The sequence below is a fragment of the Photinus pyralis genome, unplaced genomic scaffold, assembly GCF_008802855.1.
Source record: "Photinus pyralis isolate 1611_PpyrPB1 unplaced genomic scaffold, Ppyr1.3 Ppyr1.4_LG9, whole genome shotgun sequence".
Taxonomy (NCBI): Eukaryota; Metazoa; Arthropoda; class Insecta; order Coleoptera; family Lampyridae; genus Photinus; species Photinus pyralis.
In genome coordinates, this window is record NW_022170878.1 from 13411669 (window position 1) to 13433844 (window position 22176).

At 38.4% G+C, this 22176-nt stretch overlaps 1 protein-coding gene across 4 annotated transcripts; it reads left to right on the forward strand.

The window, feature by feature from the left end:
- Nucleotides 1-1688: 1688 nt before the first annotated feature.
- Nucleotides 1689-21719, forward strand: LOC116181144 (zinc transporter ZIP1-like). 4 transcript variants are annotated; one of them, XM_031501420.1, is made up of 3 exons: nucleotides 1689-1837; nucleotides 6635-7689; nucleotides 21388-21719. In XM_031501420.1, the coding sequence occupies exons 2-3, from the start codon at nucleotides 6642-6644 to the stop codon at nucleotides 21456-21458; spliced, it is 1119 nt and encodes a 372-aa protein (XP_031357280.1). In that variant the 5' UTR covers nucleotides 1689-1837; nucleotides 6635-6641; the 3' UTR covers nucleotides 21459-21719. The 4 variants fall into 4 exon arrangements, with proteins under 4 accessions (XP_031357280.1, XP_031357283.1, XP_031357281.1 ...); XM_031501423.1 differs by having other exon boundaries at nucleotides 1711-1880; XM_031501421.1 differs by lacking the exon at nucleotides 1689-1837 and adding an exon at nucleotides 1918-2095.
- The last annotated feature ends 457 nt before the right edge of the window (nucleotides 21720-22176 follow it).

Genomic DNA, 22176 nt, shown 5'->3' on the forward strand with positions numbered 1-22176 from the left:
AAGAAATTTACAAAACATTGTCAGCCGACCTTGATGAACTTCGTTATAGAATTGCGAGCACTCTCAGGAACAAGATTAGAAGAAGGGATGTGTCAAGGACCATAGCAAATCTTAGGAAGGGAGTGGCACTGTGCTCAGAATTAGGAGGTGGGCAATTTGAACACATGTTGTTATGTATTTTGTTCTAATTTTAATTATAATTTTTGCAAAACGAAAGTTCAATTGTGTTCAGATGAAAATCGAATTTCTTCTTCTCTGACAACGTTGCAACCAGACAGATGGATCAAACTGTCAAACATTTGTTCACAACAAATGAACGTTTTCTTTTTCCAAAGCACTCTTCTCAAAAAATTAAAAATTGTATTTTTAGGAAAAATGTGGTACTGAACCACCATGTGTGATATATCGTTGTAAAGAGAAAAAAAGACGTAATCTCAAAATGTGAAAATTCAAAATGGCGCACATAAGAAAAACTAAAGTTGCCACGTGTTTCTCCTTCATCTTGTAAGTTATTAAAAACAGGATGCCATATTTGAAATCTCCATTAAAAAGTGTCCGAATAATGTGTTAATTAGAAATGTCTACTATGATTAGTTTATCATAAAAAAATTAAAAACGAAAATCAGAAATTTTCGTTTTTTTGCGATATCTTCAAAACTATTGAAGATATTTCAAATTTCTTTTCAGATTCTCATTCGACACGAAAATTGGCAACTTTGCCTCCATTTAACCAACTCTCATTTTTTCCCCTCCACACCCACTCGTCTTTCTTCCTTTTTCATTTCCTTTCCCCATTCCCTATCCTTTTTACCCCTGGTAATTGGCTCTTCCCTTTCTATTATTAATTCTCTTTGCGAATCGGTTGCTCCATATGTACCTTCTCGGTATTCTTTATTTTATCACTTTTGTTTTCTTCCATCCATGATTCCACCAACCCGACAACATTATATCCTCTTACAAACTTCCAGATGTCTTTGCTTGCTACCCCCACCACATCCCAGATTTTCCATTTTCAGTTTCATTCCGTTTTGCTTCTTTCGTCTGTTGTTCATTTCTGCTTTCTTCCTTAGTCTAGCGGACCACCCCCGCGGCCGTTATGGAAGTTCTTCTAAGTCTGCTTGCATCACATTCATGATCAGGCCCCGAGGGCTACTTTACGACTGCGAAAAAAGGAATGGTTGAGCAACAGAGGAGGTAAAGTAGACCACCCGACGAGGCTTGTATTTACTAATCAATCAGAGATTAAGTGCCGTTGACCTGAGGCAGACAAACATAATATTTCTCTACTCGTCGCCTGATCTCAGTTGACCTCCTGTGACACAATTTGATAATTCAGGTATCTTCGATTGCTCTTCATCTTTGGATCTTGCAGGTCATCATCTATTAGGTCGCTCTGAGACAAGTCGTTCTTCCATAACTTTAGTTGTAGTGGTCTGATCGTCTTCGTCTTCTACGTGAAGAAGGTACACAAAGAATTGGTGAGCATGAATTTGTGAACTCAACTGACTAGGTACCATGTTATAATATTACGGCGCACTTGGTACTCATTATACGGTTCAGAAAAAAGTTTGGTAATTATCACCCAATTACCTATTTGGTACGTGCTAATTACCGTTTCGGATATTAATAGAAAATTGAGTACCTCCAACTGATTAGAGTTAGGTAGCGTGGTTGGTGGTGCGCAGCTCAATCAGAATCTAAAAACCTTGATTGGCACTTAACGCGCCGCAGAACTATAAAAGCGGACAGCTTCGCTTATCTCCTTCTCAAAAACGTACTGTCGCGTTGGTACACCGTGCGCGAGTGATTTTTTTTAAATTTGTGATCGCACCAAAAAGTGAGTGCCAAAAAGGGATTATTACTCGCCGAATTAGTACAAGGTTAAGGCGCATTTTTTATCATTATTGAATTTGTCACGCTTAAAGCCATTTAGACAAATTTGCGGAAGAGGAACTTAATTAATTTAAATTACTGTTTATGTTGTCCCGTTCCAAATGTCGTCACGCACTACAGGCTTCATTGGATCGATTAAACATTTTGGAAATCTTCGAACTACTTCCTAATGATAATTTGTGGTCCAACACTATCTGATAATGTGAGCATTTCTTTCAAGATTCATTAGTTTCTTTTTTGCAACTTTTTGAACATACTTGAACTTATCGTATAAGGTACCACAAAACACTTAGGTGGCAGATAATAATATATCGAAAGTAATCAGAGATATAACAAGTAAAACAGTTTATATTTTTAATATAGAGGGTGTTAACATAAACGTAGCGTTTTGAAATGACCACCCTGTATTGTTTTAGTAAGTCATTTCAATGCGAGTGATACGCGGGAATTAAAGGGAACGCAAAGTTACAGCTTTTATACCGAACCTGGCTATCTACATTATCTATCCTGTTATTAACCTTAGATCCCTGCAATTACGAACAAAATTCTACATTATTCAGTTGTTGGTGATTCTGTGCTGGAAAGCGCGAGTACTCGTTTCAAGGGAAGTGTTTATAGCTAAGTTTGTCGGTCTGTCCGTCCGTTTATCTAATGTTAAAAAGACATAACGAAGGAGAGGTTCTTCATGTTAAGAAGAGTAAAAAAAAATGCAACAGTTTATTAGGAAACGAGTTGGGTGCTGTAGAAATTAATTTACATTTACATGTAGCGAATGTTCTGGGGCGATATGAAGGCGCCATCAAGTCGATAACGGATAAATCACCGGCGATAAGGAATAACAGCGGGTGTGATTCATTCCTTGTATGAAATATGGTAGATTAGATACTTGCTACGTAAGCAAATTGAAGTGTGTTTAGTGTTATAGATCAATCTACTTAATTACCGTCATAAATTTAGTTTATCGTTAATAGTTTTAGTTCCCGGGAACAATAATACTTAATTAATTTTATATAAATACATTACGTAAAAAAATTACAATACTTTACAACATTGTTTATTTGTAATGTTAACTAAACGTCAAAAAAACACAATTAAACTTTAATAAATGCGTATCGCTAGCAAATTCTGTTTTATCAGCGAACACCACCCCTAATGGAATTATTCGGCGAATTACAAAGAGAAAGTAGGTACTCGGGCGATGTCACGCTTTGTAGTTTTTATTGATTTAGTGTAATGCACCAGGGACAAAAAGAATGCCGAAGAAAGTGCTATTAATTAAATGATGCGTCAGCCGTTTATTCGCGCAAAAGTTTTTCCAGAGCAATTCGAAAACAATAAACGCTGGCACGTTGAAGTAGTCTCGAAATAAAAAAATTAGTTGAGTTCGTAGAGTATGTAAATCCTTTGTAGATACATAATTATTTTTTTTTTGAATGAATTTGTTTAACATTTCATTCAATTGTACCTTTTCAGATACTTATGCAAATTATATTTAATTACCATGGGAAAGTACATTTTGAGTTTGTGCTCACAGAAGGTGACGAAGGACGAACCATAATTTTTTTTTAATTTCAGCGGCCCCTTTTCATCTAATCTCATCCTACGGACTATGAATGTTGTTTGAGAACATTGCCAAAGTTTACTTTTCAACTGATAGCATTACCAATCGTGAATTATTGTTCAAATTGAAAATTGCCATAGCTCAGGTACATTTCCATTCGAATTTTATAACAATAAGCAATAAAAATAGTTAATATTTTTCAAGGTTAAATAATGTAATTGCATCGGTAATTACATGATAAGGTTTTACTGTATCTATTGAAATCTGACGAATGCAAAGGCTGATATTGTTTCAATACGCAGTAAAATCCAAAATGCGCTTTTAGTTTTGTTATTTGTACACTCGAAGAGTTTCTAACCGCACTGGGCGCAATTTGGCCTTATTCAAAGCCTATAGTTAATTCACGAAGTCGTGCTGCAATTAATTATAGTGTTCAATGCGCTTTTCTTTTGCCCATCCCAAACCTTGTTCTTAAAAATTTTCAAGTTTAGTCTGTATTTACTGTAGGTACCTACTTACCCTAGCCACAGATCTACACATACACAGATTGGCTAACCTTATGCATTTTTTGGGAAACAAATTTAGGTTAAAGTCACTAAATATAGAAAGTACCGCAATCCATTGGGCTCGCGTGTTAGAGAGAGGACGCATGATTTTTGCCCAAAAATGGCGGAAGTTACCAGATTCTAGTAACTTTAATGTTAGGGATTGTTCCACCTGTTTGGAGATATCTGTATATATTTTTATAAAACACAATGAATAAAGAATACCAGGAAGGAGAATATCAACAATATACGTGCGACCGCGATGGCTTTTGCAAATGGCGGACAGTAGTTTCCTGTACCAGTGGCGTACCTACCTTACAGTTTTAGAAGGATACAATTATAAAGAATTTTACACGAAAACAACCTAAACCCCATGTGTCTTCTCCGCCTATGACTTTTGTTTAACTAACCTCAAACTACATTCCGATAAAAAATTTGTAAATTTACATGTACTATATAAAAATAATATTGGTATCAATACTTACACATGAACTGTAATTCCCAAACTTTTATTTTTTTCCGTTTTGGAGCAACCACAAGCACAACAACTAACCATTATTTTATGACACTGCAAAAACCACAACAAAAATGAGTCATAAGTGGCTTTTGCAAATGGCCGACTTCCGTCACACTCTCTCTTGTATACAACCTGAGTAATGCTCCTTCCTGGTATTCTTTATTCATTGATAAAACATGACAGTACTATGAAGTTAGGTTATAAAAAATGACAGCTATTCAGATTTTATTTGTCAATTTTTTGAAGTTGGCAGCAAATTTACCCGAAAATGGCGGACGCGTCTACCGATCAGTGACTGCAATTCGTAATGCTTTTTCTCTGCATTGACAATAACAAATTTGGCAAAATCCAGAAAGCCTGTAGTTTGTTCACTTTGTTTCAAGAAAGTGATTTTAAAAAAAACTCAGAACTGATTTTGCGAGGCACCATTCTGGCGTACCTGCTTGGAGAAAGTTTGAGGACATTATTGTTGAAACCTTAAAAACATTCTGCCTCTCATTCTGCTTTGGGGGTTCCACCAACAGAATCCAAAACAATTCGTACTTTTTCGATCAGACTTCTCAATCAAAAGTTATAGACTAGAAACCAATTTCGAAACAAAATTCAAAGGGCTGTAACTTTTGAACTAGTAGCCCAATCTTGGAACTGTTTGAAATTATGGATTCTACAGGCCCCATTCTATAAGAAATTTTTTTTCCGGGTCGATCTGAGACAATTTTTTTTTCGGGGCTCAAAAAAAGGCAGTGTATAACCTTCCTTTTTTACCAAAAATCGACTGCACCAAAATTTCTCGGGAAAACACTTTTCTTATTAATTTTGGTGCGTAGAATCCAAAACAATTCGTACTTTTTCGATCAGACTTCTCAATCAAAAGTTATAGACTAGAAACCAATTTCGAAAAAAAATTCAAAGGGCTGTAACTTTTGAACTAGTAGCCCAATCTTGGAACTGTTTGAAATTATGGATTCTACAGGCCACATTCTATAAGAAAATTTTTTTCCGGGTCGATCTGAGACAATTTTTTTTTCGGGGCTCAAAAAAAGGCAGTGTATAACCTTCCTTTTTTACCAAAAATCGACTGCACCAAAATTTCTCAGGAAAACACTTTTTCTTATTAATTTTGGTGCGTAGAAACCACCATACAATACTCGACCTACGTAGGATTTTTTTAGTAGGAAGATACTAATGCTATTAGCAGTTTCCAAAGGGCCCACTGAGTGTGACAGTTCAAAGTGATACTTTGAACTCGTTCACAATGGATATGCCTAACCAATTATAGTAGGTACAATATGGTATAATAGTCCTCGACTTGAATTGAAAGTTGGCATCCTTTCCAGTGAAACGAGAAGTGGATAGCGAAAAGGAATGATTCAAAAAGTGACGTTTATCAAATATATAGAGTCTCCAAATATTTCTTAATTACTTCAAATATATTCAAGTACATTTCAATTACTTAAATTACTACTTTCGAGTATTTTAATTATCTATGATTATTTATTAAATATTTTGATTCTATTGAAAATGTTCTGATTACTTATTAAGTGCTTGATTACTTTTCAAATATTTTAAATCCTACAAATACACGTTAATTACTTACAAATACCTTTAAATATCAAATATTTTAAATATGGTGTACTTTTTTGGAAGTTGTTTGCCCCTCGATAGTAACATAGAATATACAGTGATATTTATTAAGAAGTAGACATGTGGATGTACGTGTATTGTTTTTCGCGATGTCTACTTTTAAACGATGAAATCTCTTCTGGAGAGTGCCTAATTTTATGCAACCAAAATAAATTCTTAACACAAATGCATATCTCGCTAATTACTTTGAATATCGTTGCTCCAATGGGAAAATGCAATATTTTGGAGAATTTCTCTAACGTCTGGATTCTTTTGGCATTTGAATAATGTATGCCAGACGGCCCCATTAATCATCTATTTAATAGTGTGTACAAGTCCTGTTTAGTCATCCAGTGAAAAACAACACAAACAGCTCAAAATAACTTAGCCTTGCCGCTCAAATGTAACAAAGAACCCGTTCACACCATTCAAATGTAAACGAGCTGTTTTTACATTGCTCAGAACACTGAATAATTGTTTACGAATCCGTTGCAGATCAGTGATGGAAGACTACACCAAAGAATATCTCATGTCCGAAGCGCAACGGCTCGAACAAGACGACGCGGAGGAGACGATAACGGCCAAAGCGGTCGCGATGTGTACGCTGTTCGTCGCATCGTTCGCCATCGGAATTCTACCCATCAAACTGTCGCAGTGGTTGAACTGGGAGTCCAACACGCGAGGGAAGGACTTCGCGACCACCTTCCTATGTTTCGGCGGCGGAGTTCTGCTGTGCACGATATTCTTCCATCTTCTTCCCGAGGTGACCGAAAACGTGCAAGCGCTGGTGGAGATGGGAAGCTTTCCTTCGACGAGGTTTAGCTTCGCCGAGATACTGATGTGCACCGGGTTCTTCGTGCTGTACTTCGTGGAGGAGTGCGTGCATCTCTACATTCACAAGAAGGAGAAGGGTCGGAGCGCGTTTAAGAGGACCTTGTCGATTAGAAGGTGCGAGATAACCTCGGACGCCGATTCCGGCACGGATACGAGCTCGAATTCTTCAGTTCACTTGGTGAAAGTTGATGTGGATCGAGGGCCGAAGCACGAGCACAATCCGCACCTGCACAATCACGCCGGGCACAGTCACATCATTATAGAAGACGAGGATTCGGTGGTGAAGAGTCTTCGCGGACTGTTGGTGGTACTCGCCCTATCGGTGCATGAGCTCTTCGAGGGACTAACGGTCGGTTTGGAATCCTCGGCGTCGAACGTATGGTATATGTTCGCGGCCGTGTCGGTACACAAGCTGGTGATAGCGTTTTGTATCGGCATCGAACTGGTAACGACCAAAACCAAACTCTTGCTAAATGTGATATACGTGTTCATCTTCTCCATTGTTAGTCCGATAGGCATCGGCATTGGACTCGCCATTACGGTCGATAAGCAGGATTCGACGGCGCTAGTGTCTGTGATCCTTCAAGGTTTAGCATCCGGTACGCTTCTGTACGTCGTGTTCTTCGAAATTCTCCAAAAGGACAAAACTAGCGGACTGGCGAAGTACTGCGCCGTACTTTCTGGTTTTATCGTTATGCTGGGACTAACTACATTTAGTAAGTACTTTCTTGATTATTTATCTACCTACTAGCTGACCCGACGGACGTTGTCCTCTTTCCTAGCTATGGATTCCTAATCAATTTGAACTGGAATAAAAAATTATTTCAAGAAATTCGCTGTGCTTAGCGCAGGTACCACCCGCCCCATCTGCGCATGTGCGATTCTGCCCTTTTGTGTCTAAGAATATGTGTACCAAATTTGGTTCCAATCGTTTCAACCGTTTAGCCGGAATAGAGATTTTGACACACTTGCCTCAAAATCTCCCCATCTCTCCCCAAAATATATAATAAAAAATAAACGCACTCTCTTTTACGTTGCTTTTGGCGATTCAGAGCTAGCAACGTAGCTTTTTTTTACTGCGCCAAATGCCGTAATTTGAAAGCAATTGTTGTATTTCTGGATATGAGTAAAAAAATGTATATACACGGTGTCCATTTTTCGAGTGCCACTATGGGGATCTCGCTTACCTGAAGAGAAAGAGAGTTGGTTAAATGGGGGCAAAGTTGCGAATTTTCGTGCTGAATAATAATCTGAAAAGAAATTAAAAATATCTTTAGTAGTTTTGAAAATATCGCAAAAAAACGTTATTCAGACACTTTTTAATTTTTCGGGAAGAGTGCTTTGGAAAAACAAAACGTTCTTTTATCGTGAACAAAAGTATGACAGTTTGATCCATCTGTCTGGTTAGAGCGTTGGCAGGGAACTAGTTGAGTTGAGATTTTCATCTGAATATAATTGAACCTTCGTTTTACAAGAAAATTATAATTCAAATTAGAACAAAATACTTAGAAGAAATAATATTTTCGCAATAAATCTAGCACAAACGTAAATTACACTACTTGAAATAAGTCAACCTTTTGTTCACAACAAAAGAACGTTTTGTTTTTCCAAAGCACTCTTCGCAGAAAATGAAAATTGTAATTTTAGGAAAAATGTGTTACTGGACCACCATGTGTGATATATCGTTGTAAAGAGAAAAAAAGACGTAATCTCAAAATGTCAAAATCCAAAACGGCGCCCATAAGAAAAATTAAAGTTGCCACGTGTTTCTCCGTCATCTTAAAAGTTATTGAAAACGGGATGCCATATTCGAAATCTCCATTAAAAAGTGTCTGAATAATGTGTTAATTAGAAATGTCTAGAACGATTAGTTTACTATGAAAAAATTAAAAACGAAAATCAGAAATTTTCTTTTTTTTGCGATATTTTCAAAACTATTGAAGACATTTTAAATTTCTTTTCAGATTATTATTCAACACGAAAATTCGCAACTTTGCCCTCATTTAACCAAATGTCCTCGCAAATGTCTATCTCTTAAGATAAGTGAGATCCCCGTAGTGGCACTCGAAAAATGGACACCGTACGTAGAATCTGCATCTGACCTGTTTCCAGAAACCAAGGAATGTAGCCACCAATGACCAATGGCGTCAATTTCGCTTGGCCACTGGCCCAACATAATCCCGGGGCTTCAGTTTTAAACTTAAAAGCCTTTCAATGTGGCCACACGGGTGTTCATTGGTCTAATAGCAACGATTTACTGTAAACTGTAATCGTTGTAATTAAATGCAGCTCGATAGGGATTAAAGGAGACATTTCTGCTCATCAGTTTGACTTACTCGTATATACCGGGTGATGCACGGTAAGTATGGAACATAGGGATTTAACATGGGAAATTAGTTTTATGCAATATCCTGCCCTCCTGTACATTTTACACAAAAACTGTCGAGTTCAAAGTTGTTCAGAATTAAAAGGTGCATACAAAACTGTTTTTACATGTTTTATTAAGATTTTGGTATACCCGCAAATTTAAAAATAAATTTCAACATTTCTGTTATTAGTAGCAATAGCCATGACTTTTGTTGTTTTATGAATTGCTATTAACATAAATGTTGAAATTTATTTTTAAATTTGCGGGTATACCAAAATCTTAATAAAACATCTAAAAACAGTTGTATATGCACCTTTTAATTCTGAACAGCTTTAAACTCTACAGTTTTTCTGTAGAATGTACAGGAGGGCAGGATATTGCATAAAACTAATTTCCCATGTTAAATCCCTATGTTCCTACTTACCGTACACGGTACACCATCCGGTATGTTTGAAATGTAGGATTACGAATTCTGCGACCTAAGTTGGTACGTCTAATTAGTAGCTTCTTGAAAAAACTAAAATTCAACTGAAAATAGAAATTAACTCCCTAGTGTTTCTGTATAACTATGTATACCACGTGTTTAGTCTATCAACACTTACCAAAAATGGATATTAGGTATATCAAACTTTTAATATAAAAGGCGAGATTGCGGTGAAATAAAATCGACATTTCTCAATTAACTCACTGAAATCTTGATAAACTTTCCGATCGAATTGACAGCACACAAATTAATTTTTTGACGGATGTAGCTGTTAAAACAAAAATGCTGCCGCACCGTCAAACGCGCGATGTTTAAATATTCGTTAAGTTTTCTCCGATTTTCTGCGCGATTTTCTTACTTTTTGTTGCCGTAAGAACCTTCTACACAGTATTAGAAAACTTAAAAAAAAAGATGAATGAAATCGGTAAGGTAGTTCTAAAGTTATTGCGTGACCAGAAGAAACAGGGGTTCATTTTTATTATGTAGAGCTTTACCTTTATGACGGTACGTCCTAGATCAGTTATTGTAATCATAAAACAGATAATCCAATAATACCTCGAAATGAATGGATACATCTCTGATGGTATTTGAGCCAACATGTTCAGCGGAATCTCAAAAATATTCTACAAGACACCTAGAATAGAAGAAGAAGAGCTTCATTTCAGTTTGACTTGATTTTCTTGCTTCAGTTTTATTGTAACATGGCTTCATTGTCATTTTTTGTGTTTAACTTCATTTGCAGGTCGGGCTGTTACAGCCTGACTTCATTTTCGCTTCACAATTTTCAAGGCAGTTTCAGTTTCAAACATTTTTAGAACTGCAAAACCGTACAGGACTGGGGTGTTCCCGATTAACTTATTTCTTAAGATACTTTCAAGGAATTAGAGAAAAACTTCCAATAAAATGTCCAAGTGGTGGTTCTTTACGTAAGGTGTGTTGCCTACCTGCTAATTGCAGAACTCATTTTCTAAATGACATCCGACTGGCATTCGCCAACAAATAATAATTATGGGAAGCACGTTATTATAACAATACATTCCGTAATTAATGCGGACAGCAAAATTATACAAAATGAGTTTCCGTAGCGGTGGAGCTGTAAATCACCGCCGGAAAATACCACCGCTTGATTCGGGGTACTTAATTTAAAAATAAAGGCGACATGTTTTGGTTGATTCTAATTACAAAATTTCCGTTGTATTATACATTGATTTTGGTTTCATTTATTGGTTATTGCACTTTTCACTTACATTTATGTTAATTTCTTATTCCTGTTTCGCTTCTGTTGAATTTTACTTCTTACGAATTTTTCTGTTTCATATGGGACTAATTCGTGTCTTCAATTGTCAGTTTAACTTTACTTCCTCGTAGGTTTCGTTTATGTTTGATTTAGTTATCATTCCAATTTTATTTTCTTTGTTTCCGTCGTATTACTGGTTTGGGTCTCCTGGAAACTGATCTTTTTCTTGAATGGTCTTAGTCCAGGGGAAGATTCCCATAGACGTTTTCGCACTTTTCCGAGCTGGCTTCTTGTCACTGCTCCAGCTAGACTTTGTGGTGCTTCACAGTAGGGTTCCGGCCCAATTTGGCGATGTTTAGTGCCGGTCTTAGTGAGTTATACTAGAATGTCTTAGTCCCTCTTAGGAGAATGGGGCGAATTCCATCTCCCCCGGCTGATTTATAAAGGCTGGTGGCAGCCTATCGCCCAACGGAACCTGAACCACGGCCACTAAGACCGTAGTCAAATTGTTGTTTCTGTTGTCCTCTGTCTGCTCAACGGAACCGTGCAAATGAGTATGAATCAAGAGCTGCAAAGTCTCTCTAGTTGACCCGATGCGTTCATCCTCTGGTCCAACGGGTTGTTCTTCTCTTTTGAGAAGACCTTCCGTAGGCGAGAACAGGAATTTCTTCTATCGCCTGATAGAATCTTTCCCACGAAGTCCTCTTTACCTTCCGAATCGCCTTACTCACTACTCAGTGAGAGACGTTCAATATTCATCCCAGCATGCAGTGCGCTTGGCTTTGTTAAAGACTCTTCTGGTGGCTTTCTTGAGTTTCCCTAGCACATTATTCCACCAGGGAGTGTTCCTATTTGCGTGCCAATTTAATTTCTAACACACCAGCATCCGTGTGAGTATTTGGATCGCATTGATTTTTAGACTTTCTGGGAAGTTCACTCGAATAGAAACTTGATCTTCAAACAATATGGCAGGCATGTTTTGTACCTACACTGCGAGATTACGAAATTTGTAAACGTAAATAACGCTAATGATGTAACTATGTAAATATATACGAGTACGTGGTCGATCTGAGAAACGATTGGCGCAATCCTCATTTTTTATAAAAATGTGATCGCCCCCGGTTAAATCTTTTATTGATTTGGTTTTCCCCATTCAACGTCCGCTATTTGCATAACGGAGTTCTTCTTTGGCAAACCTACGAAACGAGCGATGAATAGCAAATTTGTTTGCGTTCAATCGCGCCTCTTGCATAATTCTTTTACCTAACGCATTCCTGGAATGTAATTTTGTTACTTCCAAGAACGCGGGATGTAAATGAGGAGGCAAACCCACCGGTTATGTGACCGTAAGGATGTCGGTAATTTAAAAGCTCGAGTCGTGGGTGCATCGCTTGCACTTATCAGGATATGTCTTATTTCAATTTATTTTGTTGTTATTACGTTCGCAATCGAGAATTGCCCGGTCGGGAAGTGGGCCATTCTTGAATGAGGAGAAATTGCAAATATCAGCTGGTAGGCGAAATCGCGATGAATAATTAATGAAGCAATAAAGTGTAATTACCTGTCAGTTTAGGAGAATGAAAATCGTCCAGCACTTGCTGCGCCAATTTGCTGCGTTTCCGGTCAGAGAAACTTATCCTGCTTTCCGACAGAGCAAAGGTGGCCAACAGTTTCGTTACATAGCAGTCCCTGTCAGTGGATCGGGGATTCCGAAAACCTACAGGGTTTGCATTGAGATGCCAGGTTTAGTTGGAAACCCGAAAGTCCTTTGAAGATTACTCAAGAAAAACTCTTAGAAAGATTCGTAAAAACTCTTTTAACACTCGTGCAGTTCTCAAAGATTATTATAAACGTTTAAATACTGTAAAAAGCTCCAAATTTAATACTAATACTGCTAATACCAGCTGTTGTGCTGTTAAAAATTTCAAAGGCTTTTGGAGACTATACAGACCATTCAACACTCTTTAAGGCCCATAAAAACCTTTGAAAGTTAAACTCATAGAAGCTCTTAAGGTCTCTTAGTGGAGCTGACAATTTTAAAAGATTTAGTAGGTTGTGTAGGCTGAATGTGATTTTAAGGTCTCTTTAATTTTCTCACAAACTCTTAGAGAGACTCAATATCTAGTACCTAAAGGTTCTAAAATCACTTTGGAAACTCAAAAATCTGTATGGGCTCAATACTTAAAGGTTCCAAACAAAGGCAAGCGAACCAATTTCTGAATGTCGGATTAGAACAATTTAAAATGGTATTGTCGCCAGTTAATTAAGTCATTATACTAAACAATACAAGCGCCTTGACACGTTTCCTCAAAGATGACACCCACGCGAGAGTGCCGATCCGAGCCAATCCACTTTCTTCCTTTTACTTCTCCTTGAGCGAAGATTATTGCACCCAAGCACTGATTTGGAATACAAATTAAACGGCGTTAATCATATCCGATTTGATAGAACGCACGTTTAGCAGGCAGTGTCAATGTCAATGGTTGGTATTAAAATTACCCACGCACACAATTGCCGACCTTCTCGAGTTGAGCGACACAGAAATGTAAACGGGACGCTTTATTTTCCAAACGATTAGAAAGTATCGACGTGACGTGGTGATTATTTTAGAGGGAATTTTTTTTACCCGGAACAGAGAATGTCGCAGGAATTGCTTGTTTGGGCGATTTCGATGGCTTAATGCATCTGAACGTGACCAAACTCGATGCGTTCTGGAGCACGGCCCAACATGTTAATTAGAAGCGGTCAGTGCACTATTTTTGTAAACAAATTTGCATAAAGTGCAAATCGAGACGTAAAGTTCCATTAACTTTTCTAAAGTTCATGTTAGCGAGGAAATTTGAATATGCTATTATCCATATTTGAATTCTGTAGTGTCCCAACAAATCAAAGTGATGCGGTAGATTTTTGTCTGTAATTACCTAGGTAAATTTTGGTACAATAATTATACTTTGTAGGATGGAGAGGGAAACTGTCAATTTACATACATGGGGGGAAATGGGAGGTCGGCACAATAGTAAACGAAAAAAAATACTGGAAGAAATGAAGCATTTAAGGGAGGTCCTTGGCATACGCTGACGACACAGTAATAATCGCAAGAGAGGTAACGGGCGATCAAAAATGAGTTGCTGTCGAGTCGCCTTTGGAAGTTCAAGTTAAATACGATTTCCCATGTAAACAAAAGTTCCAAAGGTGACTCGACAGCAACTCATTTTTGATCGCACAGTAGACCAGATGAAGGAAATAATGGGAAGGATGGAGGGGAGGCAGGAAATCAGTAGGGGAAGTAAGAGATACTACCCAGATGCAACGAAATGCTCAAACAACAGAACTAAGAAATTAACACATAAGGAAATTGGCGGCAACAAACAAAAAAATATTATGAAAGAAATAAGAATAAGAATAAGAATAAAAAAGGGGAAGAGAAACGGGGGAAAGGATGGAAGATGAGCTTACAAGTACAGCAACGGACAGAGAAAATCGATAGCTGACTGATAGCCTAGGAGTAGTTCAAAACAGCAGAAGTGGATCCGGACGGACGGACGGACAAAACGCAAACAATAGCACATTTTTTTAATTCTTAAAAAAGTCGCTAAAAAATATCCGCAATTTTCTACGTGGCGAGATCCCAATTCAGAGTTATAATACTACCGAAGAGTTACTCTTTGATACTACTACGAGTACCTAAGAAAAATTGAAAAAAGGGATGAAATAACGTACGTAAAAATAATTTCCTTATAACGATACATTATATTAGTGCATAACCATGGGACAAAATTTTGGCAAATTTATATAATAGGGGTTGTGACGTAAGTTGTGACCCCAATATAGATTGGATACTAGTGGATGGAACGCAGTGGTACAAATTTAATGCAAAATGAGTACAAAATCAAGGGTCAAGAATTTTATGAATGTAGGTACATATATGCACGAGATAGTAACGTTAACATATATTTGATCCTAGCTGTCAAAAAGTACTGGTACAAAATTAGTTACTTACAGTACAAATTAGTACAAAATTATGGCGCGAAAATTTGCATGGGCTTGTATACTCGGGGTTGTACCGTTAAGTTACACCTCCAAAATTAATTTGATAGTGGCGGTTAAAAGGTAATGGTACAAATGAGTACAAAATTATGGGCCATGCATTTATAGAAATCTGTATACTTGGGGTTGTGGCATTAAGTTGCAACCCCAATGTAGATTTGGTCCTAGTGGTTAAAAGGTAGTGGTACAAAACTTATTATTTACGGTACAAATTAGTACAAAATGAGTACAAAATGGTGGCACAAACGTTTTTAAGAATCTGAATATTTGGGGTGGTGGCGTTTAGCTGCTACCCCAATGTAGATTTGGTCCTAACGATTAAAATAGTCAGGGAGACATTTCTGAAAAGTGCATGTCTAACGGCGTTTTGTGCTACAAACTGGCAACAGGCGGTTCTAGACTAATTGGCCCCCGCTGAAAACGATGCGCCCTGTTGTCAAACCCAATTTTGACATTTAAGGTCTTAAATCCAAGATGGCGGGCGAAATTACCATTTTTCGGTTATTTCGAGCCCACAAGGCACGCCACTGAACGTTTTGGGTAGTTTAAGGGTAGAATATCATCTAGTACCTACACACGTGGACATCGTTTAGGCACACTTTCGTATTCATATTAAGGGCCTAAATGCCAAAACTCCGTTTCAAAACGTCATAAATGCAAAAATTCGTCATTTTTTTTTCTCGCCGGTTGTCGGCGTCCAATATGCATTCATATGGTCAATTTAACATTTAAGTATGTGGGGACCTCCAGCAGCGCGATATGCCTGGGGCCTAAATATCAAGATGGCGCCTGGAAAGTCCAAAAAACAGTGAAAAAGTCGTTCTTTTTGCCGTATTTTTACTAAACTGGCCACACATTTCCCATTTCGATGGCCTGGAGCCATAATATGAGAATTGCGAATATCATTCTGGATGTTACACAACTGAAGGGCTTAACTGCGGAAGTGGGGACTCGTCTCCTATAAACTTTGGACGATGGAACCAAGAGGTAGAAGTTGGTTTGGCGGCGTAATTTGAGGGCAAATATATTAAAACACGCTTCCCAAGTTTTCTTTGATTTTTTTTAATTAAAACGTCACACTTGGCAGTCGAAACTGTTTAGAATATTGAGCACTAATACTATGAAGAAGGTAGGTATGCAAGAATAAGAACGTTACAGAGTTAAACGTTGTCTCTTGAAGCACTGACGTTTTCTCTCTGGATTGTTTTTGGCATATTACACATAGACTATAGTAGGTACTGTTAAAATCACCACCAGAGGATGATTCATGCTGCATGGCCTAGGGAAAACTGAAACAGTCAAATGGAAGTCATCACCGCGAAAGAAGACATGAGCACCATTCTACGATCAATAGAGATGTGGCCTAACGTTTGAATAGAGCATCTTCATGCGTTAGAATGTAATGTGATATCGTGTTAAATTAGTATGAACGAGCTTAATGTTAATGTAAATGTTAGAGTGAGTCGTTAAATCCCAGGTTAAATCCCAAAAAGACACAAAACCTTCCCCATACTATTTTAATAGACAAATTGTAAAAGCCGCGACTAGTTTCGACCAACGGTCATCTTCTGGCTTAAGGAAATTACAGAATAAAACTTGTTAAAATCTTTTAGAAGTATACACAATGCAAAATTTGAAAGGCAGCATGGGGAAAAAACGATGACAATTAAACAATAACATTAAAAAATATCTTCATTGAATGTAATCTTAGCCTACATGATGTAAAATTAATTGTCTTTTAATATTAAATGAAATATCGGGCGTAGGTGGAAGACGCCATCGAAGCGACACAGACGAACTTCAGGAGCGGCTCCGAAGAAGACAACAACACGCGAAAGAGTGGCCAGTGTAGTAAAACTACGGCAAAAAGAACGACTTTTTCACTGTTTTTGGACTTTCCAGGCGCCATCTTGATATTTAGGCCCCAGGCATATGGCGCCTGGAGGTCCCCACATACTTAAATGTTAACTTGACCATATGAATGCATATTGGACGCCGACAACCGGTCAGAAAGAAAAAAATGATGATTTTTTTGCATTTTTGACGTTTTTAAGCGGAGTTTAGGCATTTACGCCCTTAATATGAATACGAAAGTGTGCCTAAACGGTGTCGTCGTGTGTACTAGATGTTATTCTACCCTTAAACTACCCAAAACGTTCAGTGGCTGCCTTGTGGGCTCGAAATAACCGAAAAAAACGGCAATTTTGGCCGCCATCTTGGATTTAAGGGCTTAAATGTCAAAATCGGGTCTGGCAACAGGGCGCATCGTTTTCAGCGGGGGCAAATTAGTCTAGAACCGCCTGTTGCCAGTTTGTAGCACAAAACGCCGTTAGACATTATTTAGAGCCTTTTTCAGAAATGTCTCCCTGACTAAAATGTAGTGGTACAAAATTTGGTATCGGCGGTACAAATAAGTACACAATTAGTACAAAATAACGGTATTAATAGATTTGCTATTCTTTTTAGTGGGGGTTGCAACTTAATGCACCCCGAGTTTCCCTGCGTCTTGTGCAACAGGTGACTACGACTTCTAAAGTGCGCCGACTGTAACAATGTCGGGGTCACCAGTGTAGCGGATTAAAATTTAATTACCCGCCGATCAAGGAACCAATTGAGACAATTGTCGCGAATTGACCCTTGAATTTTCGGACGGCGAGTCAAGTTCGCTTGCATATTTTCGCAAAGTATCATCGCACCCGACTTTGGACGCCTATTTATAACAAGTGCGTCCAGAGTGGCGTATAATTAAAAAAATGCAGCGGGCGTAGGTTATTTGCGTATACGGCTGCACGCACGCGTATTTATTGTTTTTCTTCTAATCGTGACCCGTGCAATGCTGGGTTCGAATTACCCACGTTTGTACTGACATTTTAATTCAATGAAATCACCTGGCGCACTTCAGTCTTCCACAGTTAGCCTTAAGAATAAGGTGCGCGCTGTGCAGTGAGCGGTTCGCCTCCTTTCCATTTTTGAAGTGCCGCGCCGCCAAAAGAGATTACGTGACAATTTCGCAATCGCAAATCGTTCCGGCCTAGTTTTGCGTAATTGCAAATTGTTTAGGTACCAGAGGGCGATCCCGAAATATTATTTAGGTCAAATTTGTTACTGGCGCGCGTTATTATTTTTTCAGTGAAAGGTGGTCAGCCTTGTCGCATTTTTTAAAGTTCGCGAATTGCAAAGCGCCCAAACATGCATCACCATCACCAGCACGATCACGTGGAGGAATTTCACGAGAAAAATTCGAATTTACTCACGGCCAAGGTGGTCTCGATGGCCGTACTCGGAATCGCCTCGTTCATCGTAGGCGTGCTGCCGCTCAAATTGACCAAGATGGTAAACATCAAAACGGCGGACAAAGACAATAATTTAGTGATCTCACTTTTGCTGTGTTTCGGTGGCGGCGTCCTCCTGTTCACCACCTTTCTGCATTTGCAGCCGGAAGTGCGCGAAAGTCTGGCGCACTTGGAGGCGGAGAATAGGATCCCGATCATCGGGCCCGGGATTCCCGTATCGGAACTAATCTTCTGCCTCGGCTTCTTCTTCGTGTACCTGATCGAGGAGATAGCCCACTTGATTCTGCATAAGAAAATGGATCGGAGCGCGCCGCTCCATCGGTCACTGTCGGTGAAGTGCAAGAAGGAAAACATGACCATACCGAGGGTGAGCCTCAACAAGCTGGAGGGTAGCAATGTGAGCTACATCTCGAATTCGACCAAGGAGCTTTTCAATTCCCAGACGAATCTGAGCCACAGCAGTAGTAGCCATAACGGCCACAGTCACATTCACGTGGAAAGTTCGATGAAGAACTCGTTTCGTGGTCTCCTGGCCGTTTTGGCACTGAGCTTTCACGCGGTCTTCGAAGGGCTGGCGGTTGGGCTAGAAAACGACGTCCAAAAGGTTTGGTACTTGTTCGCCGCCATCGCCACCCACAAACTGGTGATAGCGTTTTGCGTTGGCGTGGAGTTGGCAGTTTCTCATACCAAAGCAGTATTACTCATTATTTACATAGGAACGTTCGCCCTCGTCTCACCTTTAGGTATGATTAATCTGATCTGTACGCTTTGCACCTCCTAGTCGTCCCGCAGGAATCGGGGTGGGAATCGCGCTCAGTGAGAGCGGAGATGGTACCGAGGAAGGTGTCGTCTCGGTAATTTTGCAAGGGATGGCCGCCGGCACGCTGCTCTACGTCGTCTTCTTCGAGGTGCTGGCGAGGGAGCGTAGCAATCAACACAGCGGAATTTGGCAACTGGTCGCCATCATCGCCGGCTTCGGCATTATGTTCGGTTTACAGTTTGTCAGTAAGTACCTACCTACATGTTGATAAACGCCCACCGACGGAATCCAAACTGGTCTTGAACTAGGTGATGTTAGAGCCAGAAATGGCAATCGCTTAAAATAGAACTCGCATCTGGGAATGTAGTACCGCTTCAGTTCAATGCATTTATTTACATTGCAACTTTCTACACCTGCCCAAGAAAGAAAAGGTGCAGTTAGAAATCGAAATCCATCAGGCGCTTCCGTCAACAACGTACAACCTTGATTTTGACGGGCGGCCCACGGGGTTCCCAATTATTGGCGTAATGGAGGTCTATGGGTCAAAAGTTACGTAAGAGGGACAAAAACAACATCGACTCGCGTGTCATAAACAAAGGAAACTATTTTCAAGGATATCCTGTAAAAGGAATTTTGTTTCTATTATTCACTTAGAAAGGTATTCTTAATGATTGGATTGGTAGTTACGGACTAGAAACCAATTTCGAGTAAAAATTCAAAGGGCTGTAACTTTTGAACTAGTAGCCCAATCTTGGAACTGTTTGAAATTATGGATTCTAAAGGCCACATTCTATAAGAAACACTTTTTTCCGGATCGATCTGAGACAATTTTTTTTTCGGGGCTCAAAAAAAGGCAGTGTTTAACCTTCCTTTTTTACCAAAAATCGACTACACCAAAATTTCTCGGGAAAACACTTTTTCTTATTAATTTTGGTGCGTAGAATCCAAAACAATTCGTACTTTTTCGATCAGACTTCTCAATCAAAAGTTATAGACTAGAAACCAATTTCGAAAGAAAATTCAAAGGGCTGTAACTTTTGAACTAGTACCCCAATCTTGGAACTGTTTGAAATTATGGATTCTACAGGCCACATTCTATAAGAAAATTTTTTTTCCGGATCGATCTGAGACAATTTTTTTTCGGGGCTCAAAAAAAGGCAGTGTAATACCTTCCTTTTTTTACCAAAAATAATATATTCATAATTCTTTTCTTTGTTTCACTGCTTATGATTTGTTCTAATGGTCTCAATTTAATAATAAACATTTTGGGATTTTATTGGGAGCAGTTCATTAACGCGCAATACTTCTTTCGATTTGAGTTTTGAAAGCCAAATTACGTTTCACTTAAAAATTACTAATCGTCTTCAATTCATTTTTTCCTCACTTTCTCTCGGCGGTCAGCTTAATATTACATTAATTAAAAAGAGAAAAAACCGCGTGCGTCGGCCACGAAACGAAAGTGAATTTGAACCGGAACCAAAAGAACATTCGCTAAATTTTCTGTTGGATAATTCGAAATTCGTAATTAATTTCAAGGTTATGTCACGGCACTTTCAAATCTACGCGATCTTGCGTGTAGGAACAGCTTAATTTCGTGACCGTGTTTTTTTTCTTGAGCACAATGAAATTGCTGGAATTTCCACGGAAAAAGGAGGCAACGCAAAATATTCCCTCAATTATCGCAAATGGCGGTCAATTATACAAAATGGACGATACCTAAGTAGTCTTTGATAATTACTTAGAGATTTCGTCAACAGTTAATGTGCTAATGTTTACAATTTTGCTTTCATTGTTTGATTATGCATAAAATTTGCACAATATAGGTGTACATTTCCAATTGTGGCGTTATAGGAACTGCATTTATATACCTACCAGGTGTTGGCTAACATCAGGTACTATGCAATAAGCGTACCTAATTGATAAACCATTTCTATACTGAATGTGATGATTTCACCAGCTACTTTTATGGACAATTAAAAAAAAATAAAAAAGAAGAAATAATAATAATAGGCATTTATTGAGCTAAACATGATATTAACTATATATTCTAATGAATAAAAAAAAAAGCATGTTAGCTCAAAGGGGCGAAAGTTCACACTGGTGGGCACCCAAGAGGGTACCACACTGTCTGTTCTACGACTTAACCCCATTCCATCGAGCTTTTAATACTCGACCACAAATGGCAGTTTATAATAGATAAACTAATTGCGAATCTTTTGTTTCAGCTGGACACGACCACAGTCACGGAGACTCACATTCCGATAAGGGACAGCTCTTAACTCTATCAAATGTTTAACATCTTTTGGCCATATTTAAGATACCTATAAATAAGATTAAACGAGAATCTAAAATTATATATTATATTTTTTGTATAAAGTATACAGTAATTTATTTATAACGTATCCTAAACGTGAGCCAATAAAGTCTTGGCAAGAGGCTGTTAAGTATAAGTGCGCAGAAATTAAGTAGTATTTATTAAGTTGTATTAATACTATTGTATTTATTATCTATTTTTGTTATATGAAATGTTAATGTAAATAATACACCAAAAAAAGTTTGTTGCTCTGTTCTTAACATACAAATTGCATTACATGAGTCATTGAGTATATTTAGTAAATAGTAGGTGCACGAAATGCATGAAATCATTTGAAAAGTGGTAAACGCATGGGGCTATTTTAGAAGCGCAGTTCCTTGCGCAGTCTATGAACTGTTCTGGAACCATACACGTGGCTTGATCGCTTCTTGTTGCCAATGCCAACCTCTTCTGTATCATGCTGTGAATACTTCGTTTTTGTGTATTAGTACTTTTCATGGTTGTGTAGTTCAGTATTTATAGTATTTTACATTATTAGCCAGGAAAGTAAGTGTTTTTTTACTGGCGATAGGACAAGTTGACTGACGAGCCGTTAGCATACCTGTCATCTCCTAGAGCCAGTAACAACAATTACCTGGCTAATAATGTAAAATACTACCTGTAATTTGCGTTTTGGCCGTAATAGACCCTTGCCTCTTTG